Source organism: Phascolarctos cinereus, unplaced genomic scaffold, assembly GCF_003287225.1.
Source record: "Phascolarctos cinereus isolate Bilbo 61053 unplaced genomic scaffold, phaCin_HiC Scaffold_5;HRSCAF=322, whole genome shotgun sequence".
In the NCBI taxonomy this organism is placed as follows: Eukaryota; Metazoa; Chordata; class Mammalia; order Diprotodontia; family Phascolarctidae; genus Phascolarctos; species Phascolarctos cinereus.
This window is the reverse complement of record NW_027555958.1, coordinates 338,804,041-338,824,788: the sequence shown is the minus strand read 5'-3', so window position 1 is coordinate 338,824,788 and position 20,748 is coordinate 338,804,041. Positions and strand designations below refer to the sequence as shown.

Here is a 20,748-nt window from a genome sequence, read left to right as displayed (position 1 = left end):
CAGATACTGAGCAGATTTTCCAGAGATAAAGTAAAGCCATAAAAGTTCCCAATGAATTCACAATGCAATGGTGAAGTGGAGTCATGGACCTGGAATCTTGATACCTGTATTGAGTCCTAGCTGTGCCTTTAACTAGCAGTGTTACTTTGCACCAGACCCCTAACCCGATCTTAGCCTGACTTTTTTATTCTCTAAATTATGGGAGATGGACAATAAGGACCATTTACGATCTCAAACCCCTTAATTCTATCATAAATGGCATTCCAATTACTGAAAGCCAGTAAAGTAAACCTTTGAGTACCTGTAATAATGTGGAAGACACATAGAATGTCCTAAAATAATCCAAAACCTCTCATGAACTACTAATCTCATCTTGTCTGACACCAAACACTTTACCAAAAGTGTTGAGTAGAAGACAACACTAATTTAATTTTTCTTTATCCCCCTTGCCTTGGTCCCTCTGTTAAACACATTAATGAAATTACCAAGATGACCATCATAACTGAAAAAGGATGACTGTATACTTTATTTGCTCTTGCTTGGGGTTGAAACCCACCAGTCTTTTAATGCAGAGAAAAGTTATTCTGATGTTGTCAGCCCCAATGCTATAACTTCCATAAATTACACCTTTCATGTAGATCATAGGATCATAGATCTAAAGCCATAAGGAATCCTAGAGGCCTTGTAATTCAACCCATTCTTTTTAGAATTGGGGAAACTAACAGCTAGGTAGGTTAAGTGACTTGCCTCAGGTCACACAGATATTATCAGAAGCAGGATTTGAGCCCAGGACCTCTGAATTCTGAGCCACTTCATTTTCCATTGATCAATACTGTTCCCTATCTGTTCATATTCCTTTAGAACTCAACATAGAGAAGAACCAGGACATCTTTTCCAGTTTGCCTTTTATGTTTAACTCATACATAGTTACATCTTTTCAACAAATAAATGCCTATTGTTAGACTGTGGGCTTTTTTGAACCACTGCATTGGAACTGATTATCACTTTCTTTTACCTAGGTCTGAGCACAGTTGCTCCTCCAGTCTATCCTGGACCTTCGGTTCCTCCAGCTGTAATCCCTCTCCCCCCTGGGACACACTTACTCTTTGCCCAGACTGGGAAAATAGAGCGTCTCCCACTAGAAGGAAATAATATGAAGAAAACTGAGGCTACGGCTTTACTTCACGTCCCTGTAAGTACATAACTGTTGCATCTGATCATAACATCTGCTTTGGAATAAACTTGGAGAAACAGTGTGGTCTAGTGAGATAAAGGCCAGAATTCTTGCCAATGCTCTAATGCGATTTTCACTGCATGCCACCTTTAGGAAGTTGCTCTGATTCAGTTTCCTGCTGCTAGAATGGGGACAAGTAGAATGTGGCCTCTACCCAACTTTCAGGGCTGGTTATGAGGCTCACCTCTGAGGCAATTTTGAGCTTCTTCTCTTGCCCTTTTTTTAAAAAATAAATTTATTTTTAATTTATGGAATAAAACAAGCATTTCCAAACTATAAGTACAATAAAAAGATGGTTGTGCATGAAACTGCAAGTCTACTATGCACAACTTCCTATTCTTTTAAAATATACAACAAAATTATCATGTAAATTCTTTATTTTTCTTCTCGACCCCCATCCTAGAGATGGCTACCATTAGACACAAACAGGTAGATAGAATTGTATAAACTGGATCTTGAAAAAGTCTCCTTTTATAGTACACTTCAGTGATGGAGAGCTTAGGCCCCTGAGAGTGTGTTACCTTGTTTCCATTTTTCTACTAGGCTTGTTCTTTCCCTTCCCAAAGAATAAAGTGATTCATTCCACAGTATCGACTTGACCTTGTATGCTCACAGTTTCCAGAGGCATAGAAACTAATTTTTTTGTTTTGGATTTTTTATGTTTCAGGAATAAATTCTGGATTTGTCAGTTTTCTCATTATTTAGAAAGAATTTAATATTGAGTGATATCTGGAAGGTTAAATTATCTGACCTTCTTCTCTATTTTCTAGCAAGAGACTTGACATAATACCTATGGGTCATTCAAATGCCTGAGTTAGAAAAGTAGGCTTCTCTCAAGAGTAGAGGATATTCACTGCTTCTACTTCCTAACCACTTCTCAGCCCTTTGGCAGCTGGCTCCTGCTTTCATTACTCTGCTCAAATTGTTCACATGAAAGTTAACTATGAACCACGGGCTTTTTTTTCCATTATGAATCCTTCTTGACTTTTCTGTAGCACCTCCTTCCAAAGACTTTCTCTTCTATCTCTTATCTCTGTCCAAATGGCTCACAGATGTGCATCTCTAGCCTTACTTCTTACCCAAGCTCCATTCCAATATGTTTACTACTCGCCATCTCCATCTGTGTTCCATGGGTCCCTCCAGTCCAACATGTATAGAAATGAATTCATTTTGCCTTCCAAACCTGCTACTCTTCCTGATTTCCTGATTTCTATTAGTGGCACCATCATCTCTCTAAAGTCATTCAGTCTAGTAACCTCAGAGTCATTTTTAATTCATGCTTCTCCATCACCCCACAAATACGGTCAGTTACCAAGTCCTGACAATTCTATCACTGCAATATCTCTCCCATCCGTCTATCTGCCAACATTCCAGTTTAGCTGCTCATTATCTCACTCTAGACTAGTTGTACAGCTGCATAATCAGTCTTCCCATTCCACAAAATGACAGGATCTCAGAGTTGAAAGGAATCTCAAAGATTTCCTGTACAATATTTGCAATTAGTAATCATCTAATCAAAGTGTTGTCCAATGACCTATGAAGGTCTCTGAGATCCTTTCAGGGAGTCTATGAGGTCAAAACTGTTTTTTGTGGTAATACTAAGATGTTTTATTTTCTTTCTTTTTTGGCTGGGGGGGGCGGTGAGGCAATTGGCATTAAATGACTTGCTCAGAGTCACACAGCTAGTGAATATTATGTGTCTGAGGCCGGATTTGAACTCAGGTCCTCCTGACTTCAGGGCCAGTGCTCTATCCACTGTTCCACCTAGCTTCCCCTGTTTTAATTTCTAATACAGTAAATATCAACAGCTATAGTCTATATAAACAAAAGCATCCTCATCCATTTCTAAGAGTGTAAAGGGATCCTGCTATTAAAAAGTTGGAGGACCACTGGTGTAGACTATGCTTTAAGACCTTTAGTGTTGGGGAATACACTTTATTTAGAGGCAACTCATCCCATTTTTGAGCAATTCTAATGATTGGAAAGTGTTTCCTTTCATTAAACCTAACTCTGCCACTGTGTAGCCTCCACCAATTGGCCCTAATTCTATCCCCTAAAGCCAAGCAGGACAAATCTGACCTCTTGTTCATATGATAGATTTTTCAAATACTTGATGGCAGCTGTTGTATTTTTTTCTAAGTCCTCCCTTCTCTTGGCCAAACACCCCTAGCTTCTTCAAGCAATCCTCCCACCATCTTAGTCACTCTCCTGAGTAACTGTTTTACTTAAATTGTGGTGCCCAGAATGAAATACAGTACTTCAGATGTGTTAGATAAAGGAGAAAGAAAATCTGATGCTGTTTTGTGAGCCCAGGGCAGAAGACAATAGGGCTATTGTTTACTTCCTTCTGGACACTATTCCTTTCTTAATGCAGATTAAAATTGCTTTTTCTTTTAACCACCATTTCATATATTGACTTACTGTGATTTAAGTAACCTACTAACACTGTCAGATCTTCTTTAGACTAACTTCTGTCCAGGCTTCCCCCATCTCATACTTAGAAAATTGATTGTTTGAACCCATGTATAGGACTCCATATTCCTCCCCATTAAATTTCGTATTATTAGATCCAGCCCAGTGTTCTAGCTTGTCAAGAACTTTTTGGATCTTGATTCTATCTTCTTGTACCATGTATAAATTTGAAAAGCACTCTTTGCCTTTCTTCCATATCATTAATGAAAATGTTGAACAGCACAGGGGCAAGAATAGATATTTCCCTGTCCCATACCACTGGGGACTTCCCTCCAAGTTGGCATTAATCCATTCCTGACATTATTTAGGTCCACCCATTCAACCAGTTCCAAAACCCCTTAGCTGAACCACATCTTTCCATCCTGTCCACAAGGAGAGACTTTGTCAGTGCTTTGCTGAAATTCCAAGTATACTATGTCCATAGCATCAACCCAATCTACTCTGCTTATTAATCCTGATTAAAAAAAAAAAGGTGTGGATTAAAGGAGAAAAAAAAGCAAAGGCAGTGATGCCTACCATGAGGATCTTGCAGTAGTTATGGCAGATGGTAATGAAACCTTCAAGGGTGATGGCATTGGGAACAAAGAAAAAGGGAGAAGACAAGATCTGAAGGATACTATGGCATGGAATTCACAATACTTGGCAACTCATTGAATATGGAAGGTGAGGAGAGGAAAGAACAAAACAAAGATTGTGGCACATGGTAGGTGATTAATAAATGATGACTGATGATTTTTGAGCATAGGAGACCAAGTGAATGGTGATGTCAAAATAAGGAGGTTAGAATATGGAACATCTCTAGGGGGAAAGACAATTAGGGAGATAGATACATGTCAATTTTGGAAATGTTGAGTTTTAGGATGCTGGGGGCATCCCAATGGAGATGTCCTGTATTGACGCACAGCCTCATAGTAGGTACCTAATAAATGTTAGTGGACTGGCTGATGTGATGCTGGAGCACAGAAAAGAGATCAAATCTAGAGACTCAAATCATCTCTACATAGGTCTCTTCATAATCTGTCAAATGAGGAGCTGGACTAGAGGACATCTGAGATGATTTTTAGCTCTAGTTATATCATTATCTATGATCTACAATAAAGTGGTAGCTGAAGACATTGGAGTGAATGAACTTACATCAAAGGAGAGAATGTAGAGGCACAGAGGTCTGGGCAACACCCACAAATATTCAGAAAGAGAACAAGGAGCCATGAAGGAGATTGAGAAGGAAGTACCAGGAGACAGCCAGAGGAGAATATTGTCTCCGAAGCCATGGGAGGAAAAGCATATGTAGTGGGATAGAGTGGTCCACAGGGAAGGTTGAGAGAGAGGAAGGAAGTGAGATAAGCAAGCATACAGTTAGGTAGCCTCTAGCTCAGAGACACTGAAGCAGTTAGCTTTCATAAGAATACCTCTTCCTTTGCATGTTTAAAATTAATCCATTTATTTCACATGAATATGTCATTCTTCTTCTTCTTTCCTCCTTAATCTTTTTGCTTTTCTTCTCTACTTTATTCATCTTATCTATCCCCACAACCACTTCTCTTTACCCATTGTTATTCTTCCATTCCTTCTTTATCACAAAGGAAAGGGAGAGAGAGAAAGAGAGAGAGAGTAAGAGAGAGAGAGAGAGAGAACCCAGAAATAGCTGCTTTTTTTTTACAAAGTAACCATAGTTGTGTGTTTCTATTCATCTTTGTTGTCTTTTTAAAAGCATAAATTCCTTAAAAGAAAGTACTCTCTTCCTTTTCATTGTTTTTAACATCTAGCATACAAGAAGTAGTTGATATCAGAACGTGATAATTTGGAAAATTCCCTTTGATGAATAAAAACTTCCTCCAAATCCAGTCATGGAGGCAGAAACTGGACTGAGATCACGAGGGGCAAAGATTGAAATGGGAGTATATGAGTGGGGAACCCAAGCCACAGAAAATTCTTTGCAGCCATTTTTGGGGCTAACTTATAGAATTATAAATGTTCAGCAATTCAGCACACAAATAAACTTGTGTGTGTGTGTGTCTGTGTGTGCGCGCGCGTGAGTGTGAATATATGTGTATATGTATTAGGCAAAACTGGCATTTCCGTGTCCCCAGGTTTCCAAATGAGCTAAGCCTTTCACTGTCTTACTAGAAACAGCATTAGGTGTCTAATGAAACAGCATTAGATTTTCTTGTGAGTCATTGACATGAGTATCTCTAAAGAGATTAACTTTTTCTTAATGTCTGGCCAAGGAGAAAATTGATAACTACAGTACTCAAAGGGGTTTATTTAAATGGGACCTCATGTAGAATAGACAAACCTACTGTGAGGGTAGCATTCATTCATAGGAGGAAGTATGCTTGTTTTAGGGGACTATATAGAAAATTGCTTTCCCAAGGCAATCAATGGGACCTACCCCCCTACCAGATTATAAACCTCTTCATGGAAAGGACCATGGCATTCATTTTGTATCCACTACAACATATAACACATTGCCTCAGATAGACATTATTATCCCCAATTTATAGAGAAGATAAAACTGAGGCACAGAGAAGTTAAATGACTTGTTCCAACGATCTTAGAGGTAGTTATTATCAGAGCTGGTATTTGAATTCAAGTCTTCTAACTCTTAAGACCAAAGAAAGAATTCCTCTATACCATGTTGCCTGATGTTGCTTAGAAAATTTATGGTGAATTAAATGGAAGTAAATATTCGTACTTGCTTAACATGAGGAGATGATGAGAAGAGTATGAAATGGATAAATCTGGGTGGGCCCAATAAAAATTTGGTTGGTGGGGAGGCCTTTGGATTTTTGAAAAATAGCATTGCTGGTGTCATTAATATGACCTGTGCTACAAAAGAAGAACACAGATGAAAGAAGTATTTAAGATCCTCCCAGAGGCTACCTAGTAATTGACTGGCCATGTGAAAGATCACATTAGGGATTTCAGCTGAGCTTCTTATGGGGTTAGGCCCCGTTACTTTTTAGTGCAAACTTTAACCTTCAAGAAATTGTGCATGTAGCTCTGTAACAGCTTGTGTTCACTTACAGGATAAAGTTATTATTGCACTCGCCTTTGATTGTGTGGATAAGGTGGTTTACTGGACAGACATCAGCGAGCCTGCCATTGGGAGAGCCAGCCTTTCTGGTGGGGAGCCAACAACCATCATCAAACAAGGTGGGAAATGTTTTCTGTTATTCATTGGTTTTGTTTCTAGGAAACAAGACAGACCGGTCTCTACCTCCATGGTATAAGTGGCAATGGCATCTCACAGTCCAGTGCATCAGGCAGGGGCCTGTGGCCTCAGGTATCATTCTATAGCCAACCTGCCTCAAGAGTTCCCTTTGAAAATGTGCCTGTCCCTAGGAAGATCATAGATTTAGTGCTGGAAGGGACCTCAGAGGCCATCTAGAACAGCTCCTTTATTGGGTGACCTACCTTAACTGTTTTTAGAATAAATTTGAGAATAAGGTTGGGAAATGGAATCGGTTTCCAAATCACACTGGTAGATGTCTACTATGCTATATTATCTTTGAAGACTCCCTTCACCTTCTCATCTCCCTACTTTACAGATGAGGAAACCAAGGCCTAAAGAGAAAGATTAAGTAACTTGTCCAAAGTCACACAGGTTAGGTAGCTGATCAAAACAGAACTCAAACTGAAGCGCTCCCACTCTAAATCCAGTATACTTTCCATTGAATCAGGATGGATCTTATCACAGTGCAATCTATAGGTTTGTTTAAATTCTGTCATTGCATAGTGGTTTTCATGTCTTTACTATTGCCTGAAATAAATGAGCCATTACCTGGACTTAAAGATATTTTTATCCTACAGATCTGTATTGAAATGGCATTGATTCTCTTGGGATTTCATCTATAATCTGGAATATGATGTAATAGAAAGTCATTTTGCTTCCAACATGGACTGCTAACTCATAACAGCATGCCTTTGAAAATAGGCTTTTGGTTTCCCCTAGCATGAAACAGAGCATAGTTCTCCAATTTCCAGTTTGGCGTTTTTCTGACCATTCCTATTCTGAAAGGGTCCCAGTGATTTTGAAGCAGACCCCTGGGCTTTTTCCCTTTGGTTGACTTTGCCAGAGGTTAATGCAGCGGGAGTTAAAGTTGAATTAAATTTGTTTGGCTGTGGATACAGCCACTGAGTTCTTTGGTACAAAACTCTGTTATCAAGAGACGATTGCTGTTTTTTCCATGATTGGGTTGATGAGTAGAAGCTTTCCAGATGCCATTTTGCATTTATCCAGATAATTCCTTTTCCCAAAATGTTGTGACTATTATCTTCATTTTGAGTTCAAAACTCAGTGGGCTAGGCTAGGCTAGTAGGTCAATGTCAGCTATTTCCTGTTGCTCTTGGACCTGATAACCATCCAAGACAATTCTGCACAGTCAGAAATGTTCCCAACAAAAGCCTACTTACTTACTGCCAAAACACTGAATGAAAGAAACCCAAATCTGATCCTTGTAGAAGAAAAGTCACAGTGTGCGCTTTTCACCAAATGCAGAGAAATTTCAACATTTACAGGTCGGTGCTTGATGTAGAATGCAGCCATGTTTCCCTTTTCCCTTTGCCTATGTCTTATGCTCTGGCTTTATTCGAGTCTCAGCTAAAATCCCCACTTTCTACAGGAAGCCTTTCTCTATCCCCTGTTAATTCTAGTGCCTTCCCTCTGTTGATTATTTCCAGTTCATCCTGTAAATAGCTTGTTTGTACAACAGTTGTTTTATGGTGTTTCCCCTCATTCGAAAGTGAATTCCTTCTGAGCAGGGACCATCTTTCTTTTCTTTGTCTCTCCAGTGCTTAGTACAGTGCTTGGCACATAGTAGGTTCTTATTTGTTGTTGTTGTTAGGGCTCTGCCCTAACTCAGCATTCTTTATTTAAAGTCCCAAACCAGTTCTTTCTAAACATCATCATTACGATTATTTTTAATTTAAACTTGAGCAAGTAATACAAAATTTGCTGCCTTATCATTCTACCCAAGCTGCATGTAGGTTGACATTTTCCAGATCTCAGCACCATAGGCTATAAGCAACATGTCCTTGGGGGGCCTGAATTTTCTTGGAGTTTGAATTAGGACCAAGATTTTTACTGATGAGATAATGAGATGTGGAACTCCCTCTGGGACTTCTTCAAGCGTCCTATAAAAATATTAAACACTTAACAGTCCCTCCTCTCCCCACCCCATCAGTGTGAGCTTGCAGTATGTGCTCTAAGTATCCCACATACCCCATGTGGGATGGACTCATTCCAAATTTACCCCACAGTGATTTATTCTGATCCTGTCTCATGGAATCAAAGGGTGGGACATGACCTCAAGAGGTCATCCTCCTCCTCCCTTTGCCTCCAGGGACATGTGAAATATTTTAATACTTTACAAATCCATACTTTCCTTTGAATGAAAAAGACTTTGCCCCCACCACAACTTTTCATTCTTAATGAACTTCCTCCGGGAGGGGGTCTGAGGTGGCTTTGATGTCTCCAACATGTAATGGCATGGTTCCCATCAGAAGTCTGAGGGTAGAAAGGGTGGGGGCAGCAGCCTTAGTGTTTGGATTCTTTAAAATTTAATGAAAGTTAATGCATACTGAATTAAGCACTGTGCTGACTACCTCACTTCCCTAAATTACCCAGGTAGGAGGCTGAATAGAAACAAAAAACACCTTAGAGAACAAATTCTTGTTATAGTTGGGTTTTTTCCCCCCTCACTCTACTTTTTTTTAAAGTTGTGTTGCTGACTTTTGTTTCCTACACGACAGTTATTTCACAATGTACTCCCTGACTGAACCTTGCCTCATAACAAACAGAAATAGTTAAGCAAAGCCAATTTAAAAAGCTACAATGTTTGATGGCACATGTAGTATTTTTTTAACTTTTTTTTTTTTGGCATTTGGGGTTAAAGTAACTTGCCCAGGGTCACACAGCTAGTAAGTGTCAAGTGTTTGATCTGAGGCCACATTTGAACTCAGGTTGTCCTGACTTCAGGGCCGATGTTCTATTCACTGCGCCACCTAGCTGCCCCAATGGCACATGTAGTATTCTACATCCATAGACTCCATCCTTCTACTGAGAGGAGGGAAGAGTTTCATCCTCCATTTATAGGATTATAGTTTTAGAATTGGAAGACACCTTAGAGAATATATAGTTTAAGTCTCTTGTTTTATAGATGAAGAATCTGAAATTGAGATTGGTTAAATGGCTTAACAGCTAGTAAGTATCAGAGGTAGGATTTGAACCCAGATCTTCCAGACTCTAAGCTTGTCAGTCTATGTCAGACTTTGTAGAGTAATAGCTAACATTTGTGTAGTGCTTTAAGGTTTTAGACCAATTCAATGAACCCTAGACACTATGGCTTTGGAGTCAGAAAGACCTAAGTTTAGGACCTACCTCTGCTACAACTGACTCTGTGTTCCTAGGAAAGAAACTTAATACCTTGGTATGCCCTCCCCAATAACTCTATGAATTTAAGTTGTAGGCAAGGTGCTGATCTGAATTAGTAGAGGGAGTTGCCATATTGGGAGTTTTACTTTCACCAATGAAATCACAGATCTATATTTGCTTCCCTTCCCTTCCCTCTTAATTGCTTAAACTGAATGAACTAACTGAATGTTAGTCACTGAACTAAACTGAATGTCGCTCTGGGTTTTCTGAAAGACCATAGGAGAGTATATTTTATAAGCCCCCATGTGCTGGAGCTAGCTCGTATGACTTGAGACAGCCGGTTGTTAAATTTTCAGTGTGAGCATTTAAACCTCAGAAATGAGCAAATGCTACAAATCAGAGTTTTTATTTATTGTTTTGTTGATTGTCACAACTTAAGAAAGAACATTAATAATGCATATTAAACTTAAAAGTATACCACGTGTACATTTCAACATTTACCAACACACTTCTGCTCAGAAACAACCAGGACTTCATTTTCAAACTGTGAGCTTATGGAAATGGCAAAATTGTGAACTGCAGGACTTAGCACTAAGTGAGCTCAGGCTATGATAGCAAAGAGATACCCATCAGTAACTTCATAATCTTACCTCAGTTTAACAACTAAATCTATTTGACGAAAGTCATTTCTGATTTTTCCATGTTTGATTCTAGATCTTGGAAGTCCGGAAGGACTTGCTGTTGATCATCTAGGTCGCAATATTTTCTGGACTGATTCTCATCTGGATCGAATAGAAGTAGCAAAGCTTGATGGTAGCCAGCGGCGAGTACTCTTTGAGACAGATCTGGTGAACCCCAGAGGAATCATAACAGATTCTATTAGAGGGTATTTTTTGTTTGTGTAAATGCATATGTCTCACTGGGATATTATCAGATAGTGGGCTATTAACACCAGTCTTACTCCCTTTCCTAAATATAAGAACTCTGAAAATAGTTGATACTCTTCAGAAAACTTTTTTTTTCTTCCAGAAGTTTCCATTTTGTAGAAACACTATTCAGTAGACTAAACCCTACTTAGCAGAAACCATATGTATCATGGCTCAGGTGTGATGTGTCCACACTGCCTTGTTCTACTGAAAAACCATGCACTAGGCTTTACAACCTGGAAGTATCATATTCCTCACCTGCATTGAATGTGAATAATATCGGAAGTGAGACTAAGATGGACAGCTCCAGTACTCTTACCTGGTTCCAATCCATCACCAGTGATGGTTATTATTATTGTTGTTATTATTATTCATTTGGATATCAGACAGCATAACATTCTTAAACAGTACTTTGTCCTCACTTCTCGTGTAATTTGGACTTCGTGGATCTCACTAGAGTCAGCTTTCTTTCCCCTGACACATATTGGACCTGTTTGCAAGTATCGTTGCCCCCTGTCCCTGTTTGAGTCCACGTCTATACCTTCATCTTCACTCTCCAAAACCTGGTTATTGTACTATGTAGTGACTATATATAATGAATGATTTTGAGAACAGCTCTACTGGTAACATATCAGCTCAGACTATGGAATGAGTTTGTTCTTAAGCTGACTGGCCAATTGGCATGTGGGAGGAAATATAAACTGTGAAAAGCTAAATTTACCCCTTCCCCATTCTGTTCTTCCTAGCTTGCTCATTTTATCCCATGACTTATTTAGTATCTACTGGTATTTTTAACCATAGTCTCCTTTTAAAAAAAGAACTTAAAAAAAGCCTTTCAATATTACTTCAGTGTTCCTTTGTTTTCTTCTCTCTTCTTCCCCACTGACATCTTTCCTCTTCTAGAAACCTTTATTGGACAGATTGGAACAGAGAAAGTCCTAAAATTGAAACTTCCTACATGGATGGCACCAACAGAAGGATCCTTGTGAAAGATGACCTGGGATTGCCCAATGGATTGACTTTTGATACTTACAGTTCACTGTTGTGCTGGGTAGATGCAGGTAAATGAATACCCTGAGGTATGATGAATAAAGAGCAATGCCAGCCCTTGGCTTGGGTGGTGTACTTCAGGTGTATCTACCAACAAAGGGAGGAGCTGGGAACTTCCCACATGTTATCCCGCCCCAAGAGCCTTTACAAGCACATCACCAGAATGGACTGTACTTTTTTTTAAACTGACATTTCTATAGCACTTTAAAGTTTGCCAAATACTTTACATATATTATCTCATTTGATCCTCACAACAACCCCAGGTTGTTGTAAGTGTCGGAAGTAGGATTCTAAGTCAGGTCTTCTTGACTACAAACCAGTGCCCTCTCCACTGTACCACCCAGATACCTGACCAAAAAATGTCAGAGCTTATTAATTCTTTATAGGAAGGTTCCCAGCAGCAACCAGAACATATTTCTCAAACTACTGTCAACAGACACAGTCAGGGATCTCATCATCAATTAGGTTGAGTTTCTTGCTTTGTTTTTATTTGAGTCACATCCTAGAGGACAGCTTTTTTAGAGGCTCACCACTGCCATCTCTCAAATAGGAGGCAGATCTAGGTCCATCCAGAAAATCCAATGCTGGATCTCCTCTGAGTAAAAAAAGAAGATAATTTTACAAATGGTACCAGTTCCAGACATTGATCTAGGAGTTCACTTTTTCAAAAGCCCATTAGTTGGTAGTTACCAGCTGCCATTGGCCTTCGCACAACATAGGGTTAGAAGTACCTGCTAAACAGTAAATTGCTATAAAAATATGAGTTGTTACTATGATTGTTAACAACTATTGGAAATAAAAATGGCCTGCTCCAAATGATTATATGAAGGAAGAAGAAAGCTGAATGTGTCAAGGAAGGCTAGGAAAAATAATTTTTTTTAGAAGTTGAATTTATTCATTAAGCTATGTCATTTGTAACACTGACTCTTTCTCACCCCTGCCCTGTTTTTGACACAAAAGAGCCATTTTTCATGCACAAAGAACAAATTGTTTTCTTTCTACACAGGCACCAATCGGGTGGAATGTATGAACCCTAGTCATCCCAGCCAGCGCAAGATCCTTGAAGGGCCCCAGTATCCTTTTGCCGTTACAAGCTATGGGAAGAATTTGTATTACACAGACTGGAAAACGTACGTCAGCTGTTACAGTGTTGGGGCCCTTGCTGTGTTTGTGGCCACAGACCTTCCCATCTGTCCGTTTGGCCCAGACTTTGGCCTTCTGAGAAACTTCTCCTCTACTCTCTGAGCTGTCAGTGGCTTAGGTGGGAGGAGGGGAAAGAATAGGAAGAGAGAGAAAGGAGAAAAGAAAGCCATTTTTCATCATAATGTTTTGGTTAGCAGAATTTTCCCATATTTTCAAAAATGGGCTTCTTTGGGATATGCATCCAATCCGTAGGGGTCCTGCGCTATTTAGAATAAATGGTGTCACTTTTATTTTTTCTTTCTTTACCACAGTACTTATTTAGCTGTATATCCTCAGTCCCCTTGCTAACCTTGCTAACCCTGCCTCCCAGATAAAGGGAGACCAGAGAAATGGCTGCCCAAAGAGGTTTATCTTAAGCCAGAGAGAGGGTGGTGAGAATTGCCCTTTGATCCTTGCTTACCTCCAAGAAGTTGGCACCGGGATTTAAACTCCCCTTCTTCCCCCCGGCCTCTTCGGCCCTGTCAAGGAGGAATATATTCTATATTCTTGCTTAGGAAAAAAAGCCCATAACCTTTGCTTAATGACGTTGCTCTGGCAACTCTGTGTCTGCAAAAAGGTTCCTCTGTAGAACAAACAGACAACGTTTTGTACTGTTTCCTTTGCTGGTAGGAATTCTGTAGTGGCTGTGGATCTCGCTATCTCCAAAGAGACGGACAGCTTCCATCCTCACAAACAGACCCGGCTGTATGGCATAACAACAGCTTTTTCTCAGTGTCCCCAAGGTACCTGTCATTGACACTGCTGGAGTTTAGCGGTCAGTGGTGTTGTTAAGCCCCTTGAAGTTGGAGGGAAAATTGAAGTAGGGGTGGGGGAGGAAGTGGGATTGAGTGGGTGGGTAGTGGGGTGTCCTATGAATTTGACTTGCCCACTTGCAGTGATGAGGAAGAGGTTATATTAAAATCTTTGGGTGGCCCACCCTCTTGAGCCACCCAGCCAATCTCCACATACCTAGTGAAGACTCAGTCTACACTGAGATGAGGATTGGAAAGTTGAAGGGAGAGTAGAACAGTCTTACTATGCCTAGCATTTTGAGATGCACAATATTCTAGACTTTTTTTTTTAGCCCCTTAAGAAATAACTCTTGGGGAGACACCTAGGTGGTGCAGTGGATAAAGTATTGGTCCTCGAGTCAGGAAGACTCATCTTCACATGCTCAAATCTGGCCTCAGACACTTACTAGCTGTGTGCCCCTGGGCAAGTCACTTAACCCTGTTTGCCTTAGTTTTTCATCTGTAAAATGGGCTGGATAAGAAAATGGTAAACCACTCTAGTATCTAAGAAAACCCCAACTGGGGTCATGACGAATCAGACACAGCTGAAAAATGACTAAACAAGGAATAGCTTTCCAGACAAGTTTTGGTGGTTTGGGGAGATGAGCTGTTCATCTGCATAGCTTGCAAACCAGAGGATCGTTATATTTTGTTTCCCGGTGTGGGATTTTGTTTATATGTAAGGAAATACCTAGGCAGGAGACTTCCAGTGATAAGGCTGTGAACATCCTGGACAGTTTCATATTTTCATGTTCTTATTTTCTTTTTAAAATCAGAACCTATGATTTAATTAATGTAGTGAGCTTCCTGGTATGGGAACTCTCTTTACTGATACAGGTCAGGAAATCATCTGTATTTTCTTTGAGAATTTCCTAAAGCATTGAACAGTTGAGTGACTTAACCAGATTCAGTGACTTAACCAGGTTCACATAGATTTAGAGCTGGAAGAGACCTCAGAACCCACAAAATCGATTTTACAGGAGACCAAACAGAAATTAAGTGACTTTCCCAGGGTCACACAGCTTGCATCTGAGGCATGATTTGATCTGAGATCTCTCTATCTCCACACTGGTGCTCTATCACCACCTATAGCTACACCACCTGTAGCTGCCTCGGGGGCAAGATTTGAACCCAGTCTTTCCTGACTTCAATGCCAGCCTTCTATCTACTATGCTAACTGCCTCTTGATAGTCATAAAAGCCAAAAAAAAAAAAGACTCAATAGAGAGGCCATCTTGTTAGCATTATCATCTATGTCAGCTCAGATGACTTCCCTTGATACCAAAATGAATACACTTTTGCCTTACAACAGGCCACAACTACTGCACAGTGAATAATGGAGGCTGCACACATCTCTGCTTGGCTACCCCAGGAAGCAGGTCCTGTCGATGTCCTGACAACACCCTGGGGGTTGACTGCATAGAGAGGAAGTAATGCACTGGAACACCACTTACATTCACCACATTTTCAACCGCAACACCCTACCTTGACATGGGCCAGACTGAAACCACGTCTTTCAGAGCCAAGTTGTAATTGACCCAGTGACCAGCACAACCTGGGGACCTTCAGTGTTCCATTTGCCACTAAAAAAAAAATACATTCTGTGCTCTCTGTCATAGGAAAGCCTCAATCTGTATACTAGAACCTTAAGGACCCTCTTGGTGGAGGCTCCTGGAGAAATACATGAAGCCCCACAGCTGTGTTGTCTGGCTTCTTGAGTCTCTCTCAGCCCCTGGATACACAGCCAGCCTGAGCCAATTTAGGAAAAAATTGTGAGGTAGGCAAGGTATCTCTATGGTGGCCTCCTACCTCCCTGCCAGGTGCTCTCTTTTCCTGTTTCATTGCCCTCCCCTTCTAGTATACGTCTTCCAACAAATTCAGTTCTCTCATTTACTCCTGGACAAAGAAAACCTTGTGTATTCTCCTTCCCATTTCCCTGGGAATTCTACTGTCTGCTGAGGAATTTATGTCATCTGTCCCCAGTAAGATATTACATTTCGATGATGACGTGAGGTAGACCAGGCTTTAATCCAAATGAATGAATCTAAAAGTAGATATTTTAGACCAATAAAAGAGATATTTAGGTATAAGAGGATTCTTTGGTGTCCCTCAAGCCACACCAATAACTACCTTCTCTAATGCATCTACCCACATGTACCCCTACCACCAATAATCCAGTATGCCAAGACCATAGAATGTAAGAGCTGAAAGGGTTATCTTGGGTCCACCTTTCTCATTCTACAAATGGGGAAACTGAGCCCCAGAGAGACTACATAGGCAACAATTCATTCCTTGTGTCAACATTTTATACAAGTGCTCTTCTCCTGGGTTGGGGATTTCTCTAACACCAAGGCCAGGAAATGAATGCTAGGGAGATCATTTTCTCCTCCCCTACCTGGTCCATTTAGCAGACTAACCTTCCTCATAGTTAAAACTCTCCTCAGGTCTGCTTTTCCTCTTAATTGGATTTCTATGATTTCAAGTGCCTTACCCAGTATCCTCACTCACTGTATGGATGATCCTTGTTGGCCTTCCATCTTCTCATTCTTGAAGAATGAGTCCTGTCTTCTCATTTTATGAGAAAAACTGCAGAACTGATGATGCCTCAGAGGGAGGCAGATGACTGTGAGAAGTAATGGGGGGGAGGCGTGAATGGTCTCTTTTTTAGCATAAAGTGCTGGGCACATCTCAGTGGTTTGGACATCCCAGGAGGCATCCCAGAAAATGTAAGGCCATAACACTTCAATTCAGCATTTATTTGGCACCTACTACATGCAGATCTTTGTTACTGGGCTGTGCAGACAGTGGATACTTCATAAATATAACCTAAATTGGATTCCTGGTTTAAATAACCTAATTCTTAATTGTTTATTGATGAAGACTTACTAAAAGGGTCCTTGCCTCTTTTTTTTATTCCCAGTGCTTAGCACAGTGCCCAGCACATAGTAGTCATTTAATAAATGTTTATTGATGGGTTGCTCCCATTTATTTTTGCTAGTTATTTCCTACGATTGATTAAAAGATGTTCTTTTAGCTGTTTGAGTGGCTAGCATGAGATTCTTGTATCACCTACTCTTCAGAGGCCAATAGCTAATGCCACAGTAGAAATATGGGGTCCAAAGCTAAGTTTCTGAAGTTTTGATGGCATAAAGACCACGGATTTTAAAGCTGTAGAAGGGAATGTAGTGATTGATTTAAATAGCTTTAGACAAAAAAAACCCCCAAAACTGGAGAGGCAAAAAGAATGTGAATATTATCAACAAAGAAAACTCAGTAAGCTCTGAGCTGAAGGGATCCATGTGCCAAAGAATATTTACTCTCTCTTTCTCTGTCTCTCTCTTTGTCTCTCTGTGTCTCTCTATCTCTGTCTTTCTCTGTCTCTGTTTCTCTGTCTCTCTCTGTCTCTCTCTCCCCCTCTTCCTGTCTCTGTCTCTGTCTCTCTCTCTTACATTTTCCTTGGCAATGCCATGGAAGATAATCAATTAAGTGCCAAATGAATAGCATAGTAAGTTCTGTAGGAGTCCAGAGAGGGCAGTGGACTAGATTGTTCAGGAAAAACTTCGTGGAGGAATTGAAACTTTCCTTGGACCATGAAGAATAGCCAGAATTTGAAGAGGGGGAAAGGCGTAGAGTTGGAAATTCATAGAGTTGAGGACAAGTACAGTGTCTCTGAAAGACATTCAGCAGATCAGAGTAGGTAAAACAGAGTTTGTATAAGAAAGTAATGGGAGGTAACATTAATAAGGGAGCTTGGCATCAGGTTGTGGAGAGCCTTGAATGCCAAGGAAAGGAATTTGGGTTTTATTTTGAAGATAAAGAAGAACCTTCTAATTGTTGGGGAGGGAGGAGTTCTTCCTCTGAACAGGACAGTGAAATAAGTTATTGGTAGTTGAAGAAGATTAATCTGGAAGTAGTGTGTAGGGTGGAGGGGGAGGGGAACCAGTTTAGGCAGGGAGAAGAATTATGAGATGATTGCAATATGCCAAGCACGATGTTAAGGGCCTAGACTGGGGGATGTTACTTGTCAGCCTGTTAAGAGAGATTCCTGTTTAGATGTAGGTTGGACTAGATGACCCCTGAGGTCCCAGACAGTGCTAAGAGATATTTTCAAAATTTCTTTTAATAACTTTATTAGCTGATAAAGGTTTATAGTGTGACCTTTCTCAGGGCTGTTTGCTCTTTTTTTCCATAGGGGGCTCTTAGAGACAAAGACATTTAAGACTCAAAGCAATTAAGCCATAATGGCAAAATAACAAGTGGGTTTTTCTGTCATTGGCAGTCTTCAAGCAAAGACAGGATGATTATTTTTTGAGAATGATATAGAGAGATTCATGCCTCGGGTAGAGCTTGTATTAAATGAACCTTGAGGTCCACTCCAATCTTGCAATTCTGTAATTCAGTGATTTTTCCTTCCCAAGAATGGTCTTCCCACAACATCTCCCCTCTATGCTCACTCCAGTTCCTACCCGTCTCCCTCTGTCTTTCTATACATCTAGAGAAGAAGAACCTTGGGACCCAGGTGAGGAGAGAACCTTTCCTTACACATGATAAGTATAATTTTATTTTATGATGCAGGCAATACATCTCCATGAAGCACAAGATTGGGGAACCTTTTGGTCCCTGCAGTAGGGTTGGGGTTGATTTGAGGCCTGTTCTACAGATGAGATTCCTTTTGATTTATATTTATCAAAACATATCCAGCTCTATATAAAGTGTTCTTCATGATTTTGTATAACTTTTATAACTTCATTTTATTCATATTTTATCAGATACATTTTTCAAAAAATTTTAAAAGCTGTCAATTCTAAAAAATGTGCAGAACATTGAAGGTGCTTAATAACTATTTTCCCCCAAAGTTATGCAATTATCAGGTGATTCCCTAAAGTTTACATCTGTGCCACTAATAGTGCAAAAAATAATAAAGTGGTTTTTTTGTAAAAAAAAAATCTTGTGTTCAATGGTGTCAGCCTTTCTGAATGATGAATTTTAGGACTTGTGGTTTTCTTATCACTGGTTGATTAATAACTATTTTTTTAAAATCGGAGCAAGAAATCTAACTTAGGAATAAGATTTTTCTAACTTGATTAGGAAACCTGACTTAAGAATAAGATTTACTTTTTTTTTGAAGAAACTGTAAGAAACAATTCAATCCAACGCGTTTAGTAAGTCTTCACTTCAGAAATGATTCTGTTTTGTTTTGTTTTGTCTTGTTTTGCTTCTCTTTCTAGTTCCCAGTGCTTAGCATAGTGCTTGGCACATAGGTGCTTAATAAATGCTGGTTGACTAGTTAATTGACTATTTCGCATGGTGCTCTACAATAAAGTACCTGTTGTGTGCCAGGTGCTGTGCTAAGCATTTTTATAAATATTATTGTTTGATCCTCACAATAATCCCTGGGATTGTTTTTTTTACAGTTGAGGAAACTGAATCAGAGAGAGGTTAAGTGATTCACATAACTACCAAGTATCTGAGGTCAGATTTGAAATAAGTTCTTCCTAACTCCAGACTCTGTAATATACCTGGGGTGCCCCCTAGACACCTAATATATTTGTGTTTTTTGTTGTGCTTCCTAAAATGTGGCATCCAGCCCTGAACACAATATTCCAGATGTTAACTTCTATGTGCTCCCCCTGTTGAGGTTAGAGTTGGGCAAGCTGGTTCAGGTGTGAAAGAATTCACTTAGACCTTCTCTGTAGCCATTGGTGATGTGTTCAGGCTGGACCCCAAGGATGTTGGGGTGCTACCTGAAATGATGAGGAATAGATGTGCAGGTCCCAGTGTCCTGAAAGAATTCACTCAGGCAGTCTCCAAGTTAAAGAAAGGCATTTATTAGGGTGATGTACCCAAGCGGACCTGCTCCCCAAGGCAGAGCCCCAGTGGGCTCTAGCCCACGTAGGAGGCAGAGCATAGGCCACAGGCCCTGCTCCCCTAAGGGAGCACAGCAGCTCCTGCTTCCTGTAGGAGGCAAAGGCAGTTAGCCAGGTCAAAGGTATGGTTTAAATACAATTTTATGGCATAGGGGGAAGGGGACTAGAGAATGGGAGAAGTAAGCATGGCTCCAAAACACCTGATATCAGGTAGTCTGCAGGTGACAGGAAAAGAGAACAAGAAAAGGAGAGGGTAGGAGTTGTTCTGGAGTTGTGGGTGCTTTGTGAAAGCACACAGTTAAGCCCAAGGTGGGGGCTTCAATACATAGTCTTCCTTGATCACTTTTCTGGCTGGTCACATTCTGCGTCTTATCTCCTATCTCATGTCCTGCTTGCTCCATCTGCCTCAAGCACTTTTTTCTACCTCATCACTCACCATTGAGTTAAATAATGTGAGAATTCAAAAGAAATACAACTAATCCATGTGCTTATAAGTCTGTGTGGAGCAATATAGTTCCAAAGTACAAGAATTCCCACCTTATAAACTGGTTGTGTTCCAAAAGTTTATTATTAGTTGGAACTCAGAACACATTTTGTATATTGCTATAAAGAGTAACTAGGTTCCCAGGCTAGCCTGTAAAAGTTTAGGTAACCCATACTGTCACTGTATTTTATAACTTGATTTCCATTTATAATAACATGTAGTTCCAAATTATAAATGTAGATTCCAGGAATATATCCTCTCTAGCCCTTTTAGTGAAAAATGACCCTCTTTCAAGGAAAACTAGGGACCTTTGGTCTGGGGATTTCAGTGAATTACAAACTAAATATACATTTCTAGTGAGGTATGG

General features: G+C 40.1%; 1 protein-coding gene across 1 annotated transcript in view; it reads left to right on the top strand.

The window, feature by feature from the left end:
* The window catches only part of NID1 (nidogen 1), a 108,980-nt gene extending 90,004 nt beyond the window's left edge, over positions 1–18,976 (top strand). Inside the window, exons 14-20 of the mRNA XM_021000400.2 lie at positions 1,020–1,192; positions 6,736–6,862; positions 10,797–10,968; positions 11,912–12,069; positions 13,065–13,188; positions 13,871–13,983; positions 15,343–18,976. Of these exons, the coding sequence (XP_020856059.1) occupies positions 1,020–1,192; positions 6,736–6,862; positions 10,797–10,968; positions 11,912–12,069; positions 13,065–13,188; positions 13,871–13,983; positions 15,343–15,464 (989 nt within the window). The 3' untranslated portion in view covers positions 15,465–18,976. The remainder of the gene's footprint in view (positions 1–1,019; positions 1,193–6,735; positions 6,863–10,796; positions 10,969–11,911; positions 12,070–13,064; positions 13,189–13,870; positions 13,984–15,342) is intronic.
* The last annotated feature ends 1,772 nt before the right edge of the window (positions 18,977–20,748 follow it).